A 19,588-nucleotide genomic window follows, 5' to 3' on the forward strand; every position below is an offset into this window, starting at 1 on the left:
TACGAGGAGGTATTTCAACGTACACGCCACTACGACCGGCCCCGTGCCACCTCCACCAGCCGCGGCGCAAAGTCGGCTTCTCTTCATTCTCAGGGCGAAGTCTTCATTTTTAAGTCGATGACGTTTCTTATATTTCTGTTTTATTTTTTGGGTTTTTTTTGTACGCTTGGAAAATGTGATTAAAGGGAAGGAACATTTCTGCCTCTGTTTACACAAGGGAATGGCCGGCCTCCTCGTTATCCGAGGCGTAACGCGTCGACCGCTCAAGTTGGGGATTGTGTCGGGTTTTTCTTTTTGTGTTTTGTTTAAAAATGAGGCTTCACTGTCGTTGTAGAGTCGTCTTAGTTGTTGTAAATCAGCTGTGCTGGTTGTAACCACATCAATTAAATAGCCCCCTCCTCTTATCTTGTAGATAAACAGTTCGGGAATGACCACAAAATGTCAAGTTACCACATATATATATATATAAATATATGTATATAATTTTTATTATTAACTTTCTATTTTTGTAGCAATAACTAATAACTTTTTTTTTTTTTTTTTCTACAATTTTTGACTATTTTGTACATTTTTCTTATTGGTCCTTTTGTACAACCTCTGATTATGTCCTCGCCTTGATCAACATTTATTTTTTATTATTATTTTTTTTTTTTGGATGTCTGCCGCTTCATGAAACACGAATGAAAGGGTGAATCAGATATCTCACCATTAAAAATTTCCCTCATCTTAACCTGGAATTTCCGACTTTGATTTGCTGGTTGGACAGTAAAAAGGGGGAGGCGCGCGTCCTTGTAATGAAAGCCAATTTATTAGACAGCCTTGGTACATAGGAACATATGGAAGTATTGTTTGTGCTTCAACACTCGCAAACATAGAACCCCGATAAGTTAAAACAGGTTTGGGACAGACTTAATGTTTTAATTTAGCAGTAATTTTATTATTTTTTTCCTCCCTCTCAAGAGAAATAATTTCCATATAAATGCATCGGGATCGACGGGGGAATCCTATACAACGGCAAAAAAACCCAGAAATAATAGAAAAAAAAAAAAACCACAAAGGCAAGCGTTTGCATCACAGAAAACGCATAGTGCAATATACAACTTTTGGCCGGGAAAGAGAGAGAGAGAGAGGGGGGGGGGTGGAGGGAAATAATAAAAAGTAAAAAACGGGGGATTAAAAAGCCATTCAGCATTGGGAGGATTTTATTTTTATTTTTTTGAGACATTGCACCGGAGGAGGAAATCAGTTGTCAGACAAAGAAAATAAATATCGATATAAGTTTCCCCCGGTTTGACCACTTACGGCTACAGCTAAAACATCACGGACACAGTGGCTTCACATTGGCAATTTAGTTTTTGTTTTTTTTTGTTTTTTTTCGTTACTTTTAAAAGGAAATGTTTCACTACTTCACAGTCAGAAATATCACCAGTGGACAGTGAGACGCTAAAACAGCAACGCATGGATCGACACGACACGACTCAGAGCACGGCCCCGTTGAACAGTTCACTAACCGATGATAGGACAGGATACAATACTGAAATACACCCGGCCCCTTTAGACATTATTTCTCTTAAATATCTTGCAAGCAGCGGCCGTTTTTTTTTTTCCCACACTAAAAAAAAAAAACGAGAAATCTTCCAGAAAAATTATAAAAATGAAAATTCGATAATAATCGAAAAGGCAACAAAAAAAAAATAAAAATAAAAAAAGAAGGGGTTTTCATGGTGAGTAAATACTTGCAGTCTCGCGGCCGGAGGAGGAGAAGGAGGAGGGATGACTCTGGCTTTGTTATTATTTCTGCTTTTTTTTTTTTTTTTTTTTTTTGCAGTCAAGCTTCTGATCGACACCGTCGTAACCTGTCGTCGCCCAAAGCGACGGGGACGCTCCTGGATTATTTGGGAGCCGGATCCCGTTCCTCCACAGCGTCCGCACACCGAAATACGTAACACAGCGACTGTCCACACGAAAAAAGTCCAAGCATGCTACCATAACACAAACATATCAAATATGGCAAGTACTCTTTTAAACCCTATGCAAATGAATCATTGTGATCATAATCGTTATTATTACTATTATTAATATTGCATCTTGTCGCTTGATATGATTTCACTGCACCGCCACCCTCCTCCGCCTCCCTCCGCCCACTAACCTTTAAAAAATAAAAACACACAAGTCTCTACCTTTTACACATCATAGCAGGTGATCATAGCATACAATATGACATTTTGGTATTTCTTTCCGTTTTAAAATGGCCTTTTTTTTTTCTTTCTTTCGATCTTGTTTAAACCCCTTTAAATACGTTTTTTTTTTTCCTACGTATTTATTTGCATCCATTGTAAAACAGGAGAATACTTGCGATGATTTCTTTTCTTAAAATTCTTTGTTGCAACATATAGATTTTTTTTTTTGTATTTAAGATGTCTCTTTTTTTTTTTCTTCTTTGTCTCGAGCAAGATGCATACACCGTTAATGGGGGATTTTTGGGGTTTGGGGTTTTTGGGGCTTTGGGACGTGGACTTTAGCTCGTCACCTCCTCGTCGGGCTTGTTCATGGCCTTGAGCTGCTCCAGGAGACTAGTGGGGGTGAAGATGTGAGTCGATCCTGGAGAGACGGACACGTGCACGCAGAAAGTCAGACACACACACACACACACACACACACACACACACACACACACACACACACCGGCGTCAGATGCGTCCCTAAAACAGGCGTCATCCAAGACAAGGGACAAGGAAAAAAAAAAATGTGTTTTCAGCTCTTTGAGCGGCCAGGGTGCTTGGAGATGGCTCATGTTTGGAAAGGTTTTGGAAAGCTGCCTCTCGCCAGCAATTAAAACTTTAGCCTCGAATAACACTTGCATCCTCGACAGGCTGTGGCTTGTGCAGCCGAACTCTTGTGATTTTTGAAGCACACGAATGGGTGACCACATGATGAAACTGCAACCTGGAAGCATTTCCACCACAGTGATGCATGAAGCAAGAGGCTGAAATATTATAAATACTATGAATATTCTAAATACTATAAATATTATAAACAATATAAATACTATAAATACCACCCGACTAATATTTCCGGTGATACTTTTAATATTACTGGGGGGAAAAGCAGATATTTACTATGTTAAAAGGGGGAATACCACTCATATTCAGCCTTAAAATGGCCAAAACTTCACTTCCCCGAGTTGTTATGTGGAAACAATTCCCACCTATCAACTGAGCCAGGGAAGGTGGGACTCCCAATAAGGGCATTCACATCCAAGCCAAGTTAGGTAATGAGAGGAAGTCGCTAGAACAGTACATTTTATTGCCCAAAGTAGGTGGTATTCCCCTTTAAGGTGATCATGAAAACTAAAACCCAAATTTAAAGCACAAACACCACTATAAATGTGAATATAAATGAAAATGCACAAGTGGCAACGCTACGACCCTGATGACACTGGAACGAGTCGAAACTGTTCAACAGCTGAAGACACATTTCATACATAGTGAAATTCAAAAGGTGCAGCAGTGGAGTAAACCAAACATTTGTTAAAAAAAAATATTATATCTAAATATATATATATATATATTGTTTATCCAAACTATGAAGTGTACTGCACAGATGGCTTACCCCCATCTTGGAAGGAAACAAACACCTTCTAATGGTAAACAAGACAAAGTTTGGATTTACTCCCCTGCACCAACGTATCCAACAGTGTTTGGGTGTTTCTCGTTGTTTTGTTTCCGTGTCAAAGCTGCGTGTTTCTTCCAGAAATGACGATTTGTATTTACCGCGCCTCGCAAACGGAAAATCGGAATTGGAATCGGAGCCGAAAGCGGACGGGCGCCGGAAGCGCCCCGGACCGAAAGCCAAAGCTCGGGGAGGCACGGGAGAGAAAGAGGCGAGTCCCTCTCCAGCCGGGTCACTATGGCGGCGCAGGCATCGCGGGTGGAGGTGCGGGGTGGGTGGGGTGGGTGGGTGTGGTGGGTGAACACTGGTCGCACGAGGCAACGTTGGACCGGGCCTCACCTGCTTCTCTCCTGTCCCCACCCCGCCCCGCCCCGCCCCCCCCGAAAAGGGAGGGGTCCCAAAACACACAGCTTTGTGGAGCCTCTGCGGCCCAGAAACAACGCAAGGGCAACAACGACCGTGAATCACACTTGGTTTTAGTGTGGGAAAAAAAGAAAGAGGGAGGAATGGCCCGTCTTTTGGGAATGCGGCAGTATGCGCGGGGGCATCCATACTGCGCTGCCGAGACGCTCGGAAAGCATAACAACCAAAATGTTTGATTTGGAAACGATATCGCTTTAGCAGATTAGTTGAGAATGACATGGATGTGACTCTTATGTGCAGGGAAAACTGTCAGTAAGCAAACGTTACAGCTGTAAATGTGTGTAAAAATATTATATATATACAGTATATATATATATATATATATATATATCCAAATACAGAGATAAATAATACCGTGTTACCTCAGAATCATGTAGACAGCTTACACAGCTTTGCTGCATTCTCAGTATGTGCGTTCGTGTATCTGACCCTGTTATACGCCCTGTGCTTCTAATGCTGATCAATGTGAGTAATGATTTGGGGTAAAAATGAAGTTGGTTTCATCCAGCATGAGGGGACGGCGCGTCGGGGAATAGGTGCGGCTGCATGAGTGGGGAGGCATCTTTTTGTTGGTTTTGTGGGGTCTTTTTTCTCGGTGCTAAAGCATATCAGGTGGAATTCGGTTACATTCCCAGACTGTCAGCAGAGAAGCACTTCGGCGGTTTTATCCCAACCGTGAATGCAGTGATGCACAGGGGAACTTTTTTTAAATTGGCAACATCTGATAGGTGATGAACCAGTAATGAACAGTACAGTAAATTGAACCACATAAAAAAATAAAAACAAAAATAAAATACTACTACTACTACTACTAATAATAATAATTATTATTATAATAATAATAATAATGATGGATGGATAAATAAAATGGATAAATAAAAATGTTAATTTCTTAAATTATTTTCATTATTATTATTATTATTATTATTATTATTATTATTATTGTAATAATATTACATTTATTAATTGAATACATAAATACATACATAAACAATAAATGAAATGCATAAATAAATACCTAAATAAAGACATAAATAATACATCAAATAAATAAATACATAAACAATACATGAAATGAATAAATAAATACCAAAATAAAGACATAAATAATCGATAAAATAAATAAATAAATAAATGATGGATGAAATAAATAAATACATATCTAAATAAAGACATAAATAATACTTCTGATTACATATTGTCCACATTGCGTTGCTCCCACAGAATCCCCTAGTGCATCACCGCTCTACGACGTAATTCAAAGATGGGGGAAATCTATTGCTCCTGTCTTGCCATCTCTGCCGACGAGCCGTGGGCCATGTAAGCATGTGATGGCGAGCTGAGATCGAGTGACGTGGAGGAAAGCAGGAGGCAGTCAAGAGGATTCAGAGCAAAGAAATAAAGAAGGACAAAATGTGTGAAAATCCTTCTTTGAAATCCAGCATCAACTCATGGACCTACCCTGAAAGAAACTGTAAAAAAAAAAATTATAATAATAAAAATAAAAATAAAAAATAGGGGTGACTTTGGGGAAGGCGTTTGGGGGTTGATTAGAAAAGTAATTAAAACAGTACAAACTAACATAAAACCTAAAAAAAAAAAAACATTGAAATGGATTTCGCGGGTAGATTAAATCTGCTCTGGACAGAAATGAATTCTGGGAGCAGGCTTGTGAGCGTGAGACAAGTGGAAAGGGCGCCCTGGGGTCGGGCGTCGATGGGGCGATTTAATCCACCCAGCCTGAGATGATGGGAGGAGCGGGCGGCAGGGATGGGGTCACGATCCCCACGAGACATGGCCACTCGTCTCCAAAGGCACCGGTACATGGCACGGCAGGTTCCCCCGTGGGCGCCGATTGTGCCGAGAAGTTTCGAGCGCCCACGAGAAAAGGAGGGAGTGGGAGAGGAAGACGGAGGCGCAAATTGCGCATTCCACGTTACGCATGGAGAGGGAGTGATCGGTGGGCGATCTCCGAATCTCCGCTCCGCTGTGCTTCCCCGTGCCCTGTCCGCTTGGCACCCACCGGCAGAAACATGAATCGGTGCCTACTGTATGGGTCCCCACCAGGTGCGGTAGGTCCCAGACAAGTGGGTCCCCACCAGGCAGGCAAATTAGATTTGGAGACCAGGAGTTGACATTGTGGTCACCCAACAGTTAGTGGAGTGAAGCCAAAAGAGAGAGAGTGGTCCATGCGCTGAGCCGACCCCCATCCCTGGAGGTAAGGGGAGGGTGGAGTTACGGAAAACGGTGCTGAGTGTTATAATAGATTGAAATAAAGAAGGAAAATACGGAAAAAAAAAACGGAAAGCGGTGCTGAGTGTTATAATATATAAGAATAAAAAAGGAAAGATACGGAAAAAAAGGAAGCCCTTGTGCTGTGAGGCTTCAGAAAGGGCTTCTTTTGAGCGGCTGCCTTTACTTTTGTTCAGTGTGAATTCTCTCTCCCTCCCTCCACAATCTCACTCTGCCTCACTCGTCTGAGGGGTCTGGGTCCTCAAAGGACACCCTAGTGGACTCTCGGAAGTCGGGGTGCTGCAGGTCCGTTAAGAATTTGGTGGGGGTGAGCGTGTGGGTGGAACCTGCGGAGGAAGAGAGGGCGGCTTCACCACTCGTTTCTCAGCACATGCCAAGCCCCGCCATCAGTCTCTCTCTCTCTCTCTCTCTCTCTCTCTCTCTCTCTCTCTCTCTCTCATTTCCTCCACATCTCTCTGCAGTCATCAAAGAAAAGGGTTCAGACAAAGCCAGTCGCTGCACCCACCTCACATGCAGAAACACACACAGGCACGGTGGAAGTTGGGGCGCTTAGTGTGTGCAACCCTTTATTTTCGTCTTATTTTATTAAATCTTAATAAAAAAAAAACAAATTTTCAGTTTAAATTCTCTTGCTTTCAACTTATACACATTTGACATACTTTTTAATAGCATCCTTCCACACACAAGGACGGGGAATTCCCTTAGCGCACTGGGACGCAGCATCGTTCAAAACATCTGAATTGCCATTTCCGGCGCTGCCTGCTCTGGTGGCCGCAACGCCAATGCCCCTGAACGAACGCTGGGGTACATTCCATGAAATCTAATAAAAATAAATGACAAGCTGATGTGGAGTTTATATTATCGACAGCCTGTCCAGCGGCAGACAGCTGAAGTGGTGTGCCCCAGGGGAGCAGCTTGGGCCCCCTCCTCTTTTCCATTTCCCTTCTGCCACTGGACAGGCTAGCTTGGCTTAGTATGCGGACAATTCCACTCTGTATTATGCGGCGCCCACATGTTCATTATTGTTTTGTTTATGTTTTCTTACATGTTTTTGTCACTTTTGATGCTATTGTGTGAGAGTAATGTTGTCTTGGTGGCCATCTAGGCGTCTAGGGGCAAATGGGGATCCTTATAATAAACAAAGACATATTTAGTGACTAACTTATTGAATTACACGCAAATTACCGACTATTGTTTCTAAATATTGGAGATAATGATGCCTACTTATTACCTATTAACCAACTGCGTACTGTAAACATAAGGCAGTGCCCATCTTTTTTGCCTTTATTTCCAGACTGTGTGGCACATCCTTTTCCCAAAATATACGGAAGTTCCAACGTGCCTGCACACACACACACACACACACACAAGCACACACACACACACACACACACACACACACACACACACACACACACACACACACACACAGACACACACACACACACACACACACACACACACACACACACACACAAGCACACACACACACACACACACACACACACACACACACACACAGACACACACACACACACACACACACACACATACACACACACACACACACACACACACACACACACACACACACACACACACACACCAGAACAATTTGACACACCAGCACAGAGACACTTCCATCCACACAAGCATCAAAACGGGGACGAACAGAGACAGAAAAAGACACGGCGTGGCTGCAAGTCAAAGACAACAGTTTTTAAAGAGACAAAAAACAGGTTGGCAGCGGAAGCAGAGCACAACACAAGCTAGCGGGACAAGCTGTCGCCCCTCGCTGAGAACACGGACTGACTGCAAAACAATGAATTTACACACTACACCGGGGAATGACAAAAAAAAACGAAACAAAAGGCTAAAATATTTTACTCCGAGGTGGCACCGATCTATCTGTAGCTACGTTCCTTTAACAGAGTTTCAACATTTTTTTATTTAATTCATAATGTGCGGCAATAATATGCAGCCCCGTGCGAGTCTGGACTCCTGGCTTGACTCGTGGTCCGGCATCTGCAGGTCAGCGTGACTGAGCAAAGTTGGGTTAAATACCTTTAACCGGCTTCCCAGAAATGACCCTCCTTGACTTAAAACACTCACAAAAATTAAACAAAGTCATTCAGTTATAGAAATGAGCAAAAGCATTTTTCCCCTCGTGTCTGAGCCCACGTTGACCGTTGAACATCAGTCAGTCAGTCCGTCGGTCAAGTCGGTCGTCGGGACCGGAGTCCCTCTGGGGGAAACCGTGGAAGAAGCCAACGTGACGCCAGCGGAGCGTCAAACCGGTCTAATGATAATTATACATATTCATAAGTCATAAAAACCCTGATAAAGGTGGATCCCACTCAGTCAATGAAGCGATCGGTGCTTTGAGCTAGTTTCGACTTTATTCCGCCGCAGGGTTTTCTTGAAGCAGGTCTTTGAATATCATGCAGTTCCGTATCAAGCAGTAGCATACCTCACGGCTGGCTTCAAGACAGCGCTACTTGATTCAAGAAAACTCTCATTGGGAAAGAGGAAAAGCCTTTTAAGTCGACAGATTTGGGTTTCAACGCGGGTGTCAGATCAGATCGTCTTGCCTCTCACGGAGAGTCCTTACCGCCAAAATGTCACCCGAGGCCCTGCAGTCACCCTCTCCCTGCGGGCGTGGGACCCTTCCCTCCTCACACCCCACCTGTCTCACCCGCCCCCTGAACATCGCTTCGGGGAAATCGACGTCTACCGCTCGCGGCTGCGACCCCCGCCGCCCCAGGTCCGCCCCCGTCGTCCCTCCTTCACACCCCTTCCCCTCCGTCCCTTCCCGCCGTCGCTCTCTCTCTCGGGGGGCCCCCGCCCTGGGGCGAGGCCCTCCTCCCGTTCGGGGCACTCACCGATAATGGCCTCCCACTTCCCATTGGCCTGCGTGACCTCATAGGCGCAGCGCATCTCGCTGAAGGACGCGCCCCCGATGATGAACACCATCACGCGAGGCCCGGTGCGGTACTCCCCGGGAGTCTTGTTCTTGTGCCAGTGGCCGTAGCGGGCACTGCCGGGGCAGGGAGGAAAGGCCGGAATTAGACAGCGAGAGGCCGGAGGATATGAATTACACAACGACGTCGTAGGAAACCGGAATTAGGTAACGACACACATTGGATAGGAACCTGAGTAAGATAACAGGTCGTTATCTTATCCTGATTCCTTATTACAGTTATCCATTACATGATGACATAATAAGGAACCTGAATTAGATACTGATATAGAAGGCGATTGTTTTCACTCTTTGTAGTAGTAGTAGTAGAGTAGTTAAGGTATCAGTTTGTGTCACACTTGGTCACCTGATGGAACCACGTAGCGTGTTGGATGTTTGCTGGGTTTTTTTTTTTTGGAAATGACTGATGCAACGCAGGGAGAGCTGGATGCCGTGTGGGGGAGGGGAGCCGAGTGGGAGCTGTGCTGCGTTTTTAACAGAAGGAGATCCGGTGTCAGATCAATACGCACTACATGCACGCACGCACGCACGCACACACACACACACACACACACACACACACACACACACACACACACACACACACACACACACACACACACACACACACACACACACGCCCCTTTTGCCATCACACCCCGACCGGGGATCTATGGAAGCTCTGACCCTCGTTCGGCGCCGCACAGAAGCCTCCGTCATGGCTTTGTCGTTGCCTTGTCCTTGCTCCTCCTTGCGGCTGCGCACTCCTTTCAGCCATTAACGGCTCCCCTCTGATCGCCCTCCTTCTGGCAGCGTACTGATCTGTCACCCCCACCCCCCATGCACAAATGACTATTGATCTACGAGCTGCGTCGCCTCCGTCTTTGTAATCTAGATACTGCAGGACCACACCTGCCGTGCATGTGTTAATATGCATATGCAGTAGTATCAGTTACATACATCCTGAAAGTGTGTGTGTGTGTGTGTGTGTGTGTGTGTGTGTGTGTGTACCTGACTGCAGTGGTGCTGAAGGAAGCAGAAGAGCGGGTGGAGATGTAAGGGTAGTGCTTGGTGTCCAGCTTATCGTCGATAGCATCCTGGAGACGGACCAATCACACAGAAAAACACAGATCAGCAGCAATACAGCACACACGCTGCAGTTGGCTGGGAATGTGTCACGGTGAGGCTTGACGTGTTTCACACAGTCTAAACAGTCGGAAAGAAAATCTGAGAGAATGAAAGGAGAATAATACTTTTTTTTTATTAAAATGTAATAAAATAGAATAAAATAAATGGCAAATACAAATAGTCAACAGCCCAAAACAGAAAAGCCGGTGTATGTTGAAATGAATAGGACATCCTCTTTAATATACTCAGATCAAGACACAGATTGTCAGTAAATTACATTTCTTATTTTCAGAATTAGAAAAACATAAACCTTTTGTATAGTTTGTATATTTGTATACATGTAAAAATATACAGAATATACTAAATGCAATACTATGCAGTATAAATAATAATTAGGATGCTTGTTATTCGGATACAACACAACCATCCACATTATCTCTTTCTCTCTCTCTCTCTCAAACACACACACACACACATAGACCCACCTCCATGATGTCCTTGACCAGGGGTGTCCAGCGGGACAGCTGGTAGGTCTGTTCGCTCACGCGCTCCTTCCTGTCCAACTTCTTTCCTCGGCGAAGTGTCGACTGTGGAGGCGATCATTCAAGACAATGTCATTTAAACAGCAGAGAAAGTGAGAGGTAGAAGTGAATAATAATAATAATAATAATAATAGAAAATAAAAGTAATAATGGTAATAATAATTTAAATTCATAATAATAAGGAGAAAGGAGAATAATAATAATAAAATATATATATATATTATTATTATTATTATTATTATTATTAATAATAATAATAATAATAATAATAATAATAATAATAATAATAATAATAATAATAATAATAATATAGTAATAATAATCGTAATAATAATAGTAATAATAATACATAAATATATAATAATAATAATAATAATAATAATAATATAGTAATAATAATAGTAATAATAATATTAATCATAATACATAAATATATAATAATAATAATAATAATAATAATAATAATAATAATAATAATAATAATAATAATAATTATTATTATTATTATAATTAACTGTATTTCCATAGCACAATTCATACAGGTGATGTAACTCAAGCACTTCACAAAAAAATAAAAATAAATAAATAAATACAAAGTAAAAAAATAATACAAAGACAAAAAAAAAGAGAAATTTGTGAAAAAAACGATGTTTCACGAGAAAATGGTGCCTGGGGACGGAGATAGAGGACCCAAAACCACAGATATTTTTTAAAATATAGTATTTTCTCTGCGTTTTGGCCTCCCATCCACACATTTTAGGAACAGGAAACTAAGCTTTTGGTAAAAAAAAAAGTGGTTTTTTTTAGGAACGGCGTACGCCGCATGCTCCTCAGGTTCTCCAAGTTTGAGGACGTAGTATCGCCCCCTGCTGGCCTGCCGTGCTCATGTGAGCCTTTTAAAAAGTTGGGTGCGGTCAGGATTTTTGGGGAAGCGGGGGGGGGGGGGGTTTCAGAAAAATGGACGTGGACAAGGCCCCCGGAGCGTCTCTCACGTCTGTGATGATGGGCACTCCCAGGTTGGCCATGTTGGTGATGATCTCACTGTCCTCAGGAGGGATCTGGGCATGCTGGATCAGCTTGTTCAGGTTCTCCTCCGTGATGCCTGGGACACACACACACACACACACACACACACACACACACACACACACACACACACACACACACACACACACACACACACACACATTAATGTACTGGTATCAAAGGGAGGACGCACGTTTCTGGATCACTTCTAAACCAAAGAAATGGTCAATCCGGAGAGCGGTCCTCACAGGTAAAGTAAAAAACACTAAATCGTCCAGATGACACAATTTTGTCTTTGTATCCATGCACCCAAAATTCAACATTTTAGATATCCTTCTGAATATATTGCTTATGCATTTTACCTGCTGTGACTGTTTTTACAGCTACGGTCACCAAACTAAAGCTGCTGGTTTATTAGTTTTATCTCATGAATCGTTAAGCTGGGGAGGAAGACTCTTTGTTTGTCCGTGTGTTGTGTGTTCTCTCCCTTCTGCTGGTTTCACCGCACGTTGTCACTTTGTCAATATGGACGTACACCAGCCGGCATCGACGTGGGGTCTCTTGTCACCCATTTCAGAGTCATTAGCTTTTTTTTTTTTTTTATGTTTTAATTGGGAAAAGCATAAAAGTCACATCACTCTAGTTTCAGTTCGTCAGTAATATACAAAAACGTAAAATCAAATACGGTAACGACAGCAGCCAACGGCAGCCATTTTACATCCACACTTTTCCAAGTTTCAGCATTTCCTGTGATTGCAGGTTATTGGCTGGGTTATTGGTCATTGGTCATTGGTTATTGGCTGGGTTATTGGTCATTGGTTATTGGTCATTGGTTATTGGTCATTGGTCATTGGTTATTGGTCATTGGTAATTGGTCATTGGTCATTGGTCACTGGTCATTGGTCACTGGTTATGGCGCCTCCTCACCGTTCTTCAGGAAGATGTAGAGCAGGATGATGCGGATCTTGTCGTGCGTGGTGACGTTGGCGTCCAGCAGGATGGGCACGATGGCCCTCATGGGGTCCTTGATCTTCTCCCCCTCAGCGTCTGTTCCCATGGCCAGGTCCTGCCACAGGGGGGCAGCTCAGGAGCACTGACACTTGCAGGTTGCTAGTTACTAATTACTAGTTTGTCATTGCTAGTTATTAGATACGATTTACTAGTTACTTATTACTAGTTAGTCACTGCTTGTTACTTGATACTAATTACTAGCAATTAGTTACTAATTACTGGTTACTCATTACTATTTACTTATCACTTGTTACTCATTACTAGTTACTCTTTACTAGTTACTTGTGTCCGACAGATCCAGCCTCTTGGCAACTGAACTGAGCAGAACCTGTTTGTTCTTTTCTATTCTACGTTTTTAAAATAGATCAGCTTCACACGTCACTCTGTTCAAATGCAGGTTGTATTTTATTCTATTCTGCTTAATTTCATTCCTCTCTATTCAGATGCACATTCTATTTTCTTCCATTCAACAATGTTACATCTATTATGTCATGTTCTAGTCTGTTTCTGTTTCTATTGTATTCTATTGTATTCTATTGTATTATATTGCATTTTATTGTATTCTATTGTATTATATTGCATTTTATTGTATTCTATTGTATTTTATTGTATTATATTGCATTTTATTGTATTCTATTGCATTCTATTGTATTGTATTGTATTATATTGCATTTTATTGTATTCTATTATATTTTATTGTATTTCATTGTACTGTATTCACTCTTCTTCCCTCCTCCTCCCTTGTACCTGCTCCACACGGCAGAGCTTGTCCACTGTTCCCTGGTAGTGCTTCATGCAGTCCTCAGCCAGCTGCAGGTGGGTGGAGTACTGACGGAGAAGGACACACGCCCGGTCAGTCTACACACAAACGCACGCACGCACACACACTACACACAGACACACACACTACACACAGACACACTACACACAGACACACACACTACACACAGACACACTACACACAGACACACACACTACACACAGACACACCTTGCTGAGCTCCTTCTGGTACTGAGGCATCTTCTTCAGCATCTGGGAGAGGTCCCTCATCGTGGTCTGGTGGGAAAGAAATATGTAATTAAAACATTCAATGATTGAAAACATTCAACGATTCAAAACATTCAATAATTAAAAACACCCAATAATTAAAAACATTCAATTCAAGATGATTTCCAACCGTGATTACGACTTTGGTTCAAACCCTGAAGCATCTCTAGCCATTCAAAATGAAAGTAAATAAATAACAATACAAATGAACATATAAGAAACATTAAAGTAATAAAATGATTAAATGAGGCCTTCAAGGCAAGTAAAAAAATATATTGACACACATATTTATAGTTTTTAATTTTGTTAATTAAAAACTCTCCCTCTCCACTCCTCCTCGTCCTCCTCCTCCACCTCCACTCCACCTCCTCCCCCTCCACTCCTCCTCCTCCTCCACCTCCTCCACCTCCACTCCTCCTCGTCCTCCTCCTCCACCTCCACTCCTCCACCTCCACTCCTCATCCTCCTCCACCTCCACTCCTCCTTGTCCTCCTCCTCCACCTCTACTCCTCGTATTCCTTCTCCACCTCCACTCCTCCTCATCCACCTCCTCCACCTCCACTCCTTGTCCTCCTCCACCTCCGCTCCTTCTCATCCTCCTCCACCTCCTCCACCTCCACTCCTCCACCTCCACTCCTCATCCTCCTCCTTCACCTCCACTCCTCCTCATCCTCCTAGTCCACTCCTCGTCCATCTGATCCACCTCCACTCCTCCTCCTCCTCCTCAACCTCCACTCCTCCTCGTCCTCCTCCTCCACCTCCACTTTTCGTCCTCCTCCTCCACCTCCACTCCTCCTCATCCTCCTCCACCCCCTCCACCTCCACTCCTCGTCCTCCTCCACCTCCATTCCTCCTCATCCTCCTCCACCTCTTCCACTTCCACTCCTCATCCTCCTCCTCCACCTCCACTCCTCGTCCTCCTGATCCACCTCCACTCCTCCTCCTCCTCCTCCTCCACCTCCACTCCTCCTTGTCCTCCTCCACCTCCTCCTCCACCTCACCTTCTCTCCGGTGTTCATCCTCTTGCTGGCGGAGAATTCCTTCAGCTGTCGTGTCACCTCCCTGAAAGCACAAAACCAGGAAGCTCAGCTGCGGCCACGGCGACCAGCTGGACTCTTTTTACGGTGAACGAAAAATCCCGCGCGGGGCCGCCGCGCTCCACTCGGCCTTTTTCGGCGTCCGTTTTATGTTCTCTCTGAGATCTGACGGGCGAGGGAACGTGCGTTTGAGAAAGGCGGCGACGGCTCTGAGAGCGGAGGGGGGACGCACTCACTGGGAGACCTCGGCGATGTGTTTGTGCCTCAGGCCGACCCACAGGTCGTCGTCCTCGTGGAGGAGAACCTCCTTCTCACGGGAGTCGCCCATGCCACTGGTCTCATACCTGGAGGACGAGGACAGGGGGGAGAGAAAGGGGCGGAGACGGAAACATCCGTGAGCGCAGCGAAGAGCGAATACAGAGAGAGAGAGAGAGAGAGAGAGGGAGGGAGAGGAGGGAAGGGAGGGGGGGAGGAAGAGAGAGAGGGAGGGAGGGAGAGAGAGAGATGGAGAGAGAGAGAGGGAGGGAGAGAAAGGGAAAAAGGGAGAGGGAGAAAGGGAGGGAGAGAGAGAGGGAGAGAGAGGGAGGGAGAGAGAGAGGGGGGAGTGGGAGGGGGGGAGGAAGAGAGAGAGAGAGAGGGGGGGGGGGGAGAGAGACAGGGAGGGAGGGAGAGAGACAGGGAGGGAGAGGGAGGGAATGAGAGTGAGGGGGAAGAGAGAGGGAGGGAGAGGGAGGGAGAGAGAGGGAGAAAGGGAGGGAGAGAGGGAGAGAGAGAGAGAGAGAGGAAGAGGGAGAGAGAGGGGGGGAGAGAGGGGGGAGAGAGAGAGGGAGGGAGAGAGAGAGAGAGAGAGAGGGAGGGAGGGAGAGAGACAGGGAGGGAGAGGGAGGGAAGGAGAGAGGGGGAAGAGAGAGAGAGGGAGGGAGAGGGAAGAGAGAGGGAGAGAGAGAAAGAGAGAGAGAGAGGGAGAGAGAGGGGGGAGAGAGAGGGAGAAAGGGAGGGAGAGAGGGAGAGAGAGAGAGGAGAGAGGAAGAGGGAGAGAGAGGGGGGAGAGAGGGGGGAGAGAGAGGGAGGGAGAGAGGAGAGAGGGAGGGAGGGAGAGAGACAGGGAGGGAGAGGGAGGGAAGGAGAGAGAGGGGGAAGAGAGAGAGAGGGAGGGAGAGGAGGGAGAGAGAGGGAGAGAGAGAAAGAGAGAGAGAGAGGGAGAGAGAGGGAGAGAGGGGGGAGAGGGAGAGAGAGAGAGAGAGGGAGGGAGGAGAGAGAGAGATGGAGAGAGAGAGAGGGAGAGAGAGAACGGGAAAAAGGGAGAGGGAGAAAAGGAGGGAGAGAGAGAGGGGGGAGAGGGAAGAGAGATGGAGGGAGAGAGAGAGAGAAAGAGCGCGGGAGAGGGCCAGAGAGACATAGAGAGAGAGCACCAATCAGCGGCTAAATGACATCACAACAAAACCAGGTAAAGGTGCTCGGACGACATCATCACCTTCACTGAGCAGCAGCGGCTACAACTCCACGGCTCTTTAAACGAGGCCTCTTTTAAAGTGCTCATCCATCACGTGGTCCCTGTTTGGGTGGAGCGCAAGTTCCAAATTCCACTCAGTTTTCTTTTTGAACGTCTGGCCTTCACCTTCATCTCCGCTCTGAGGCGCGGCCGCCGTTTGACTTCTTCCTCTGATCCATGGGGTTTTTGGGGGGTTTTTTGGTGTTTTTTCAAGTTCACGCACAAGCTCTATAAGCTGGAAAAATACTCAAATGTGCGTAACCGACACGCGGCGCTCACGCAGGCGGCCTCAAGGGGCGGCGCCACACTCGCGATTCTGGGTTCTATAATTATATAATAGGATTAACTGTCTGTGTTGTATTAAATATACATTTAAATCCTCCTAAATGAAACAATAGATAGAAAATTAAAAAAAAAAACTTAACTACAGCTAGTTAACAAAAAATCCTAAAAAAAAAAAAAACCCAAACATGAAAGAAATCCCCCCCAAAAATGACTTTTCTAAATGAAAATAAAAATGTAAAAAAATAAATAAATAAAAAACCTCTTATTGCCTTTAATTTTCTCTTTGAGATTCCAGCCCGGGTTAAAAATTCATATTGACACGTTTATAATTCCCAAGTGGTTTGAACTTGTCATCCAACACAGAAGATGTCGTTTGCGCTGCATTATAATGCTCCCTGCATCAACCAGACGTACTAGTTCCCCATCGATAGTCACGGGAGCGTTTCTACTGGAGATACAAGTCCTCTCACAAGCCCAACAGCTTAAACATAACAGCAGTGTTTGAAAAAAAAACAGACCTTTTACGCTCACATATGCAAACCGTGTTTCCATTTTGCATGTGGTGTGTGTGGTGTGGCCGCCACACACACCACTTCACTGACAGTTTGCAGTCGTTCCAAATGCCACGATTGGCCCGAATATCAGACCCTCCAGGATTTCGCATTTTGAGTTTTGGTGGGAGCAACAATTCTTAAAACTATTCTCAAAACCTGCAATAGAATTTTCCAAGATTCATGTCTTTTTTTGGCCGTTAAAACTGCAGGAATTGGCAAAATGGCAAGTTGGCCAATGAAGAAAGTCATAAGCTAGCTAGACACACCAGGATTCCAGTAATAAGTGGTCAAGGTCTCTCTTGTTAAAGAGCTTTAGATTTTCTGGACTTTCAGACTAACCTAAAAAAAAAAAAAAAAGGTAAAATAACTAAGTAAGCACAAAAAAAGCTCCACCAAAATCAGCACTGTAGGCCGCTGTTCTCAGCGACCTCGTTCGGAAAAAGGCGCTGCGATCTCGGCCACTGGACAGTTTCACCGACAGCAAGTAAAGAGTCAACAGAAAGCGCATGCGTAACGCCGACACACTGAACGGCTGTTCCTTATAAAGTGCCGGGTGAAGAAATAACAAACACGGGATTCCCCCCCCCCCCCCCACACTGAATGATGTTACGGATTCCCACTTTAAAGGAGCGGACGAGGGCAGGGAGGACGCACTTGTAGACGTCGTTTTCGATGGGAAGCAGGTCGTAGCCCATGGCCTGGAAGGTGAGCTCATGGAGGACGGGGGACACGGGGTCAAAGGCCCTGTCCAGGATGATCAGCTGGGACCGAGCCTTGTCGGGGCCCTGGGCGGAGAGACAGGCGGACAGACAGACAGACAGAAGGAAAGAGAAACAGACAGCAGGACAGAGACAGACAGATAGAGCGACAGAGAGAGAGACAGACAGAAAGATAGAGACGGACAGACAGACAGAAGGAAAGAGAGACAGACAGCAGGACAGACAGATAGAGCAACAGACAGAGACAGACATATAGGAGGACAGACAGACAGACAGAGACAGACAGATAGAGTGACAGAGAGAGAGAGAGAGAGACAGACAGACAGACAGACATAGAGCAACACAGACAGAGACAGACAGATAGAGCGACAGAGAGAGAGAGAGACAGACAGAAAGATAGAAACAGACAGACAGACAAGGATAGAGCCACAGACAGACAAACAGATAGACAGACAGGACGGAACGACAGACAGAAAGAGAGACGATAGTCGGACAGATAGACCAAGTAACAGACAGACAGACAGATAGAGAGAGAGAGGGAGACAGGCGGACAGACAAACAGGCAGACAGAGAGACAGGTACAGACAGACAGACACACAGGCAGACAGACAGACAGACAGACAGAAGGAAAGAGAGACAGACAGCAAGACAGAGACAGACAGATAAAGCGACAGACAGAGACAGACAGATAGAAGGACAGACAGACAAACAGACAGACAGAGACAGACAGAGAGAGAGACAGAGAGAAAGATAGAGAGATGGACAGACAGACAGACAGACAGAGAGAGAGTCAAGGATAGAGCCACAAACAGACAAACAGATAGACAGACAGACGGAGCGACAGACAGAAGGAGAGACGATAGAGTCGGACAGATAGACCGAGTAACAGACAGACAGATAGAGGGACGGAGAGAGAGAGACAGACAGAAAGATAGACAGACAGATAGACAGACAATCAGGACGACAGACGGCAGACAAGGATAGAGGCACAGACAGACAAACAGATAGACAATCAGGACGGAACGACAGACAGAAAGAGAGACGATAGTCGGACAGATAGACCGAGTAACAGACAGACAGACAGATAGAGAGACGGAGAGAGACAGGCAGAGACAAACAGGCAGACAGAGGGACAGGTACAGACAGACACACAGGCAGACAGACAGACAGACAGAAGGAAAGAGAGACAGACAGCAGGACAGAGACAGACAGATAGAGCGACAGAGAGAGACAGACACATAGAAGGACAGACAGACAGAGACAGACAGATAGAGCGACAGAGAGAGAGACAGACAGAAAGATAGAGAGATGACCAGACAGACAGACAGACAGAGAGAGAGACAAGGGTAGAGCCACAGACAGACAAACAGATAGACAGACAGACGGAGCGACAGACAGAACGAGAGACGATAGAGTCGGACAGATAGACCGCGTAACAGA

The 19,588-nt window shown here is 45.0% G+C and overlaps 1 protein-coding gene across 1 annotated transcript in view; it reads right to left on the reverse strand.

Moving 5' to 3' along the window:
* Positions 1-1,184: 1,184 nt before the first annotated feature.
* stxbp1a (syntaxin binding protein 1a) overlaps positions 1,185-19,588 on the reverse strand; it is a 44,914-nt gene continuing 26,510 nt past the window's right edge. The window contains exons 9-19 of the mRNA XM_080017272.1: positions 18,084-18,214; positions 15,335-15,442; positions 15,063-15,123; positions 14,005-14,070; positions 13,762-13,842; positions 12,931-13,069; positions 11,970-12,079; positions 10,921-11,022; positions 10,319-10,404; positions 9,231-9,385; positions 1,185-2,601 (exon numbers count right to left, since the gene is read on the reverse strand). Of these exons, the coding sequence (XP_079873398.1) occupies positions 2,519-2,601; positions 9,231-9,385; positions 10,319-10,404; positions 10,921-11,022; positions 11,970-12,079; positions 12,931-13,069; positions 13,762-13,842; positions 14,005-14,070; positions 15,063-15,123; positions 15,335-15,442; positions 18,084-18,214 (1,122 nt within the window). The 3' untranslated portion in view covers positions 1,185-2,518. The remainder of the gene's footprint in view (positions 2,602-9,230; positions 9,386-10,318; positions 10,405-10,920; positions 11,023-11,969; positions 12,080-12,930; positions 13,070-13,761; positions 13,843-14,004; positions 14,071-15,062; positions 15,124-15,334; positions 15,443-18,083; positions 18,215-19,588) is intronic.

The sequence above is a fragment of the Zeus faber genome, assembly GCF_960531495.2.
Source record: "Zeus faber genome assembly, chromosome: 17".
Classification (NCBI taxonomy): Eukaryota; Metazoa; Chordata; class Actinopteri; order Zeiformes; family Zeidae; genus Zeus; species Zeus faber.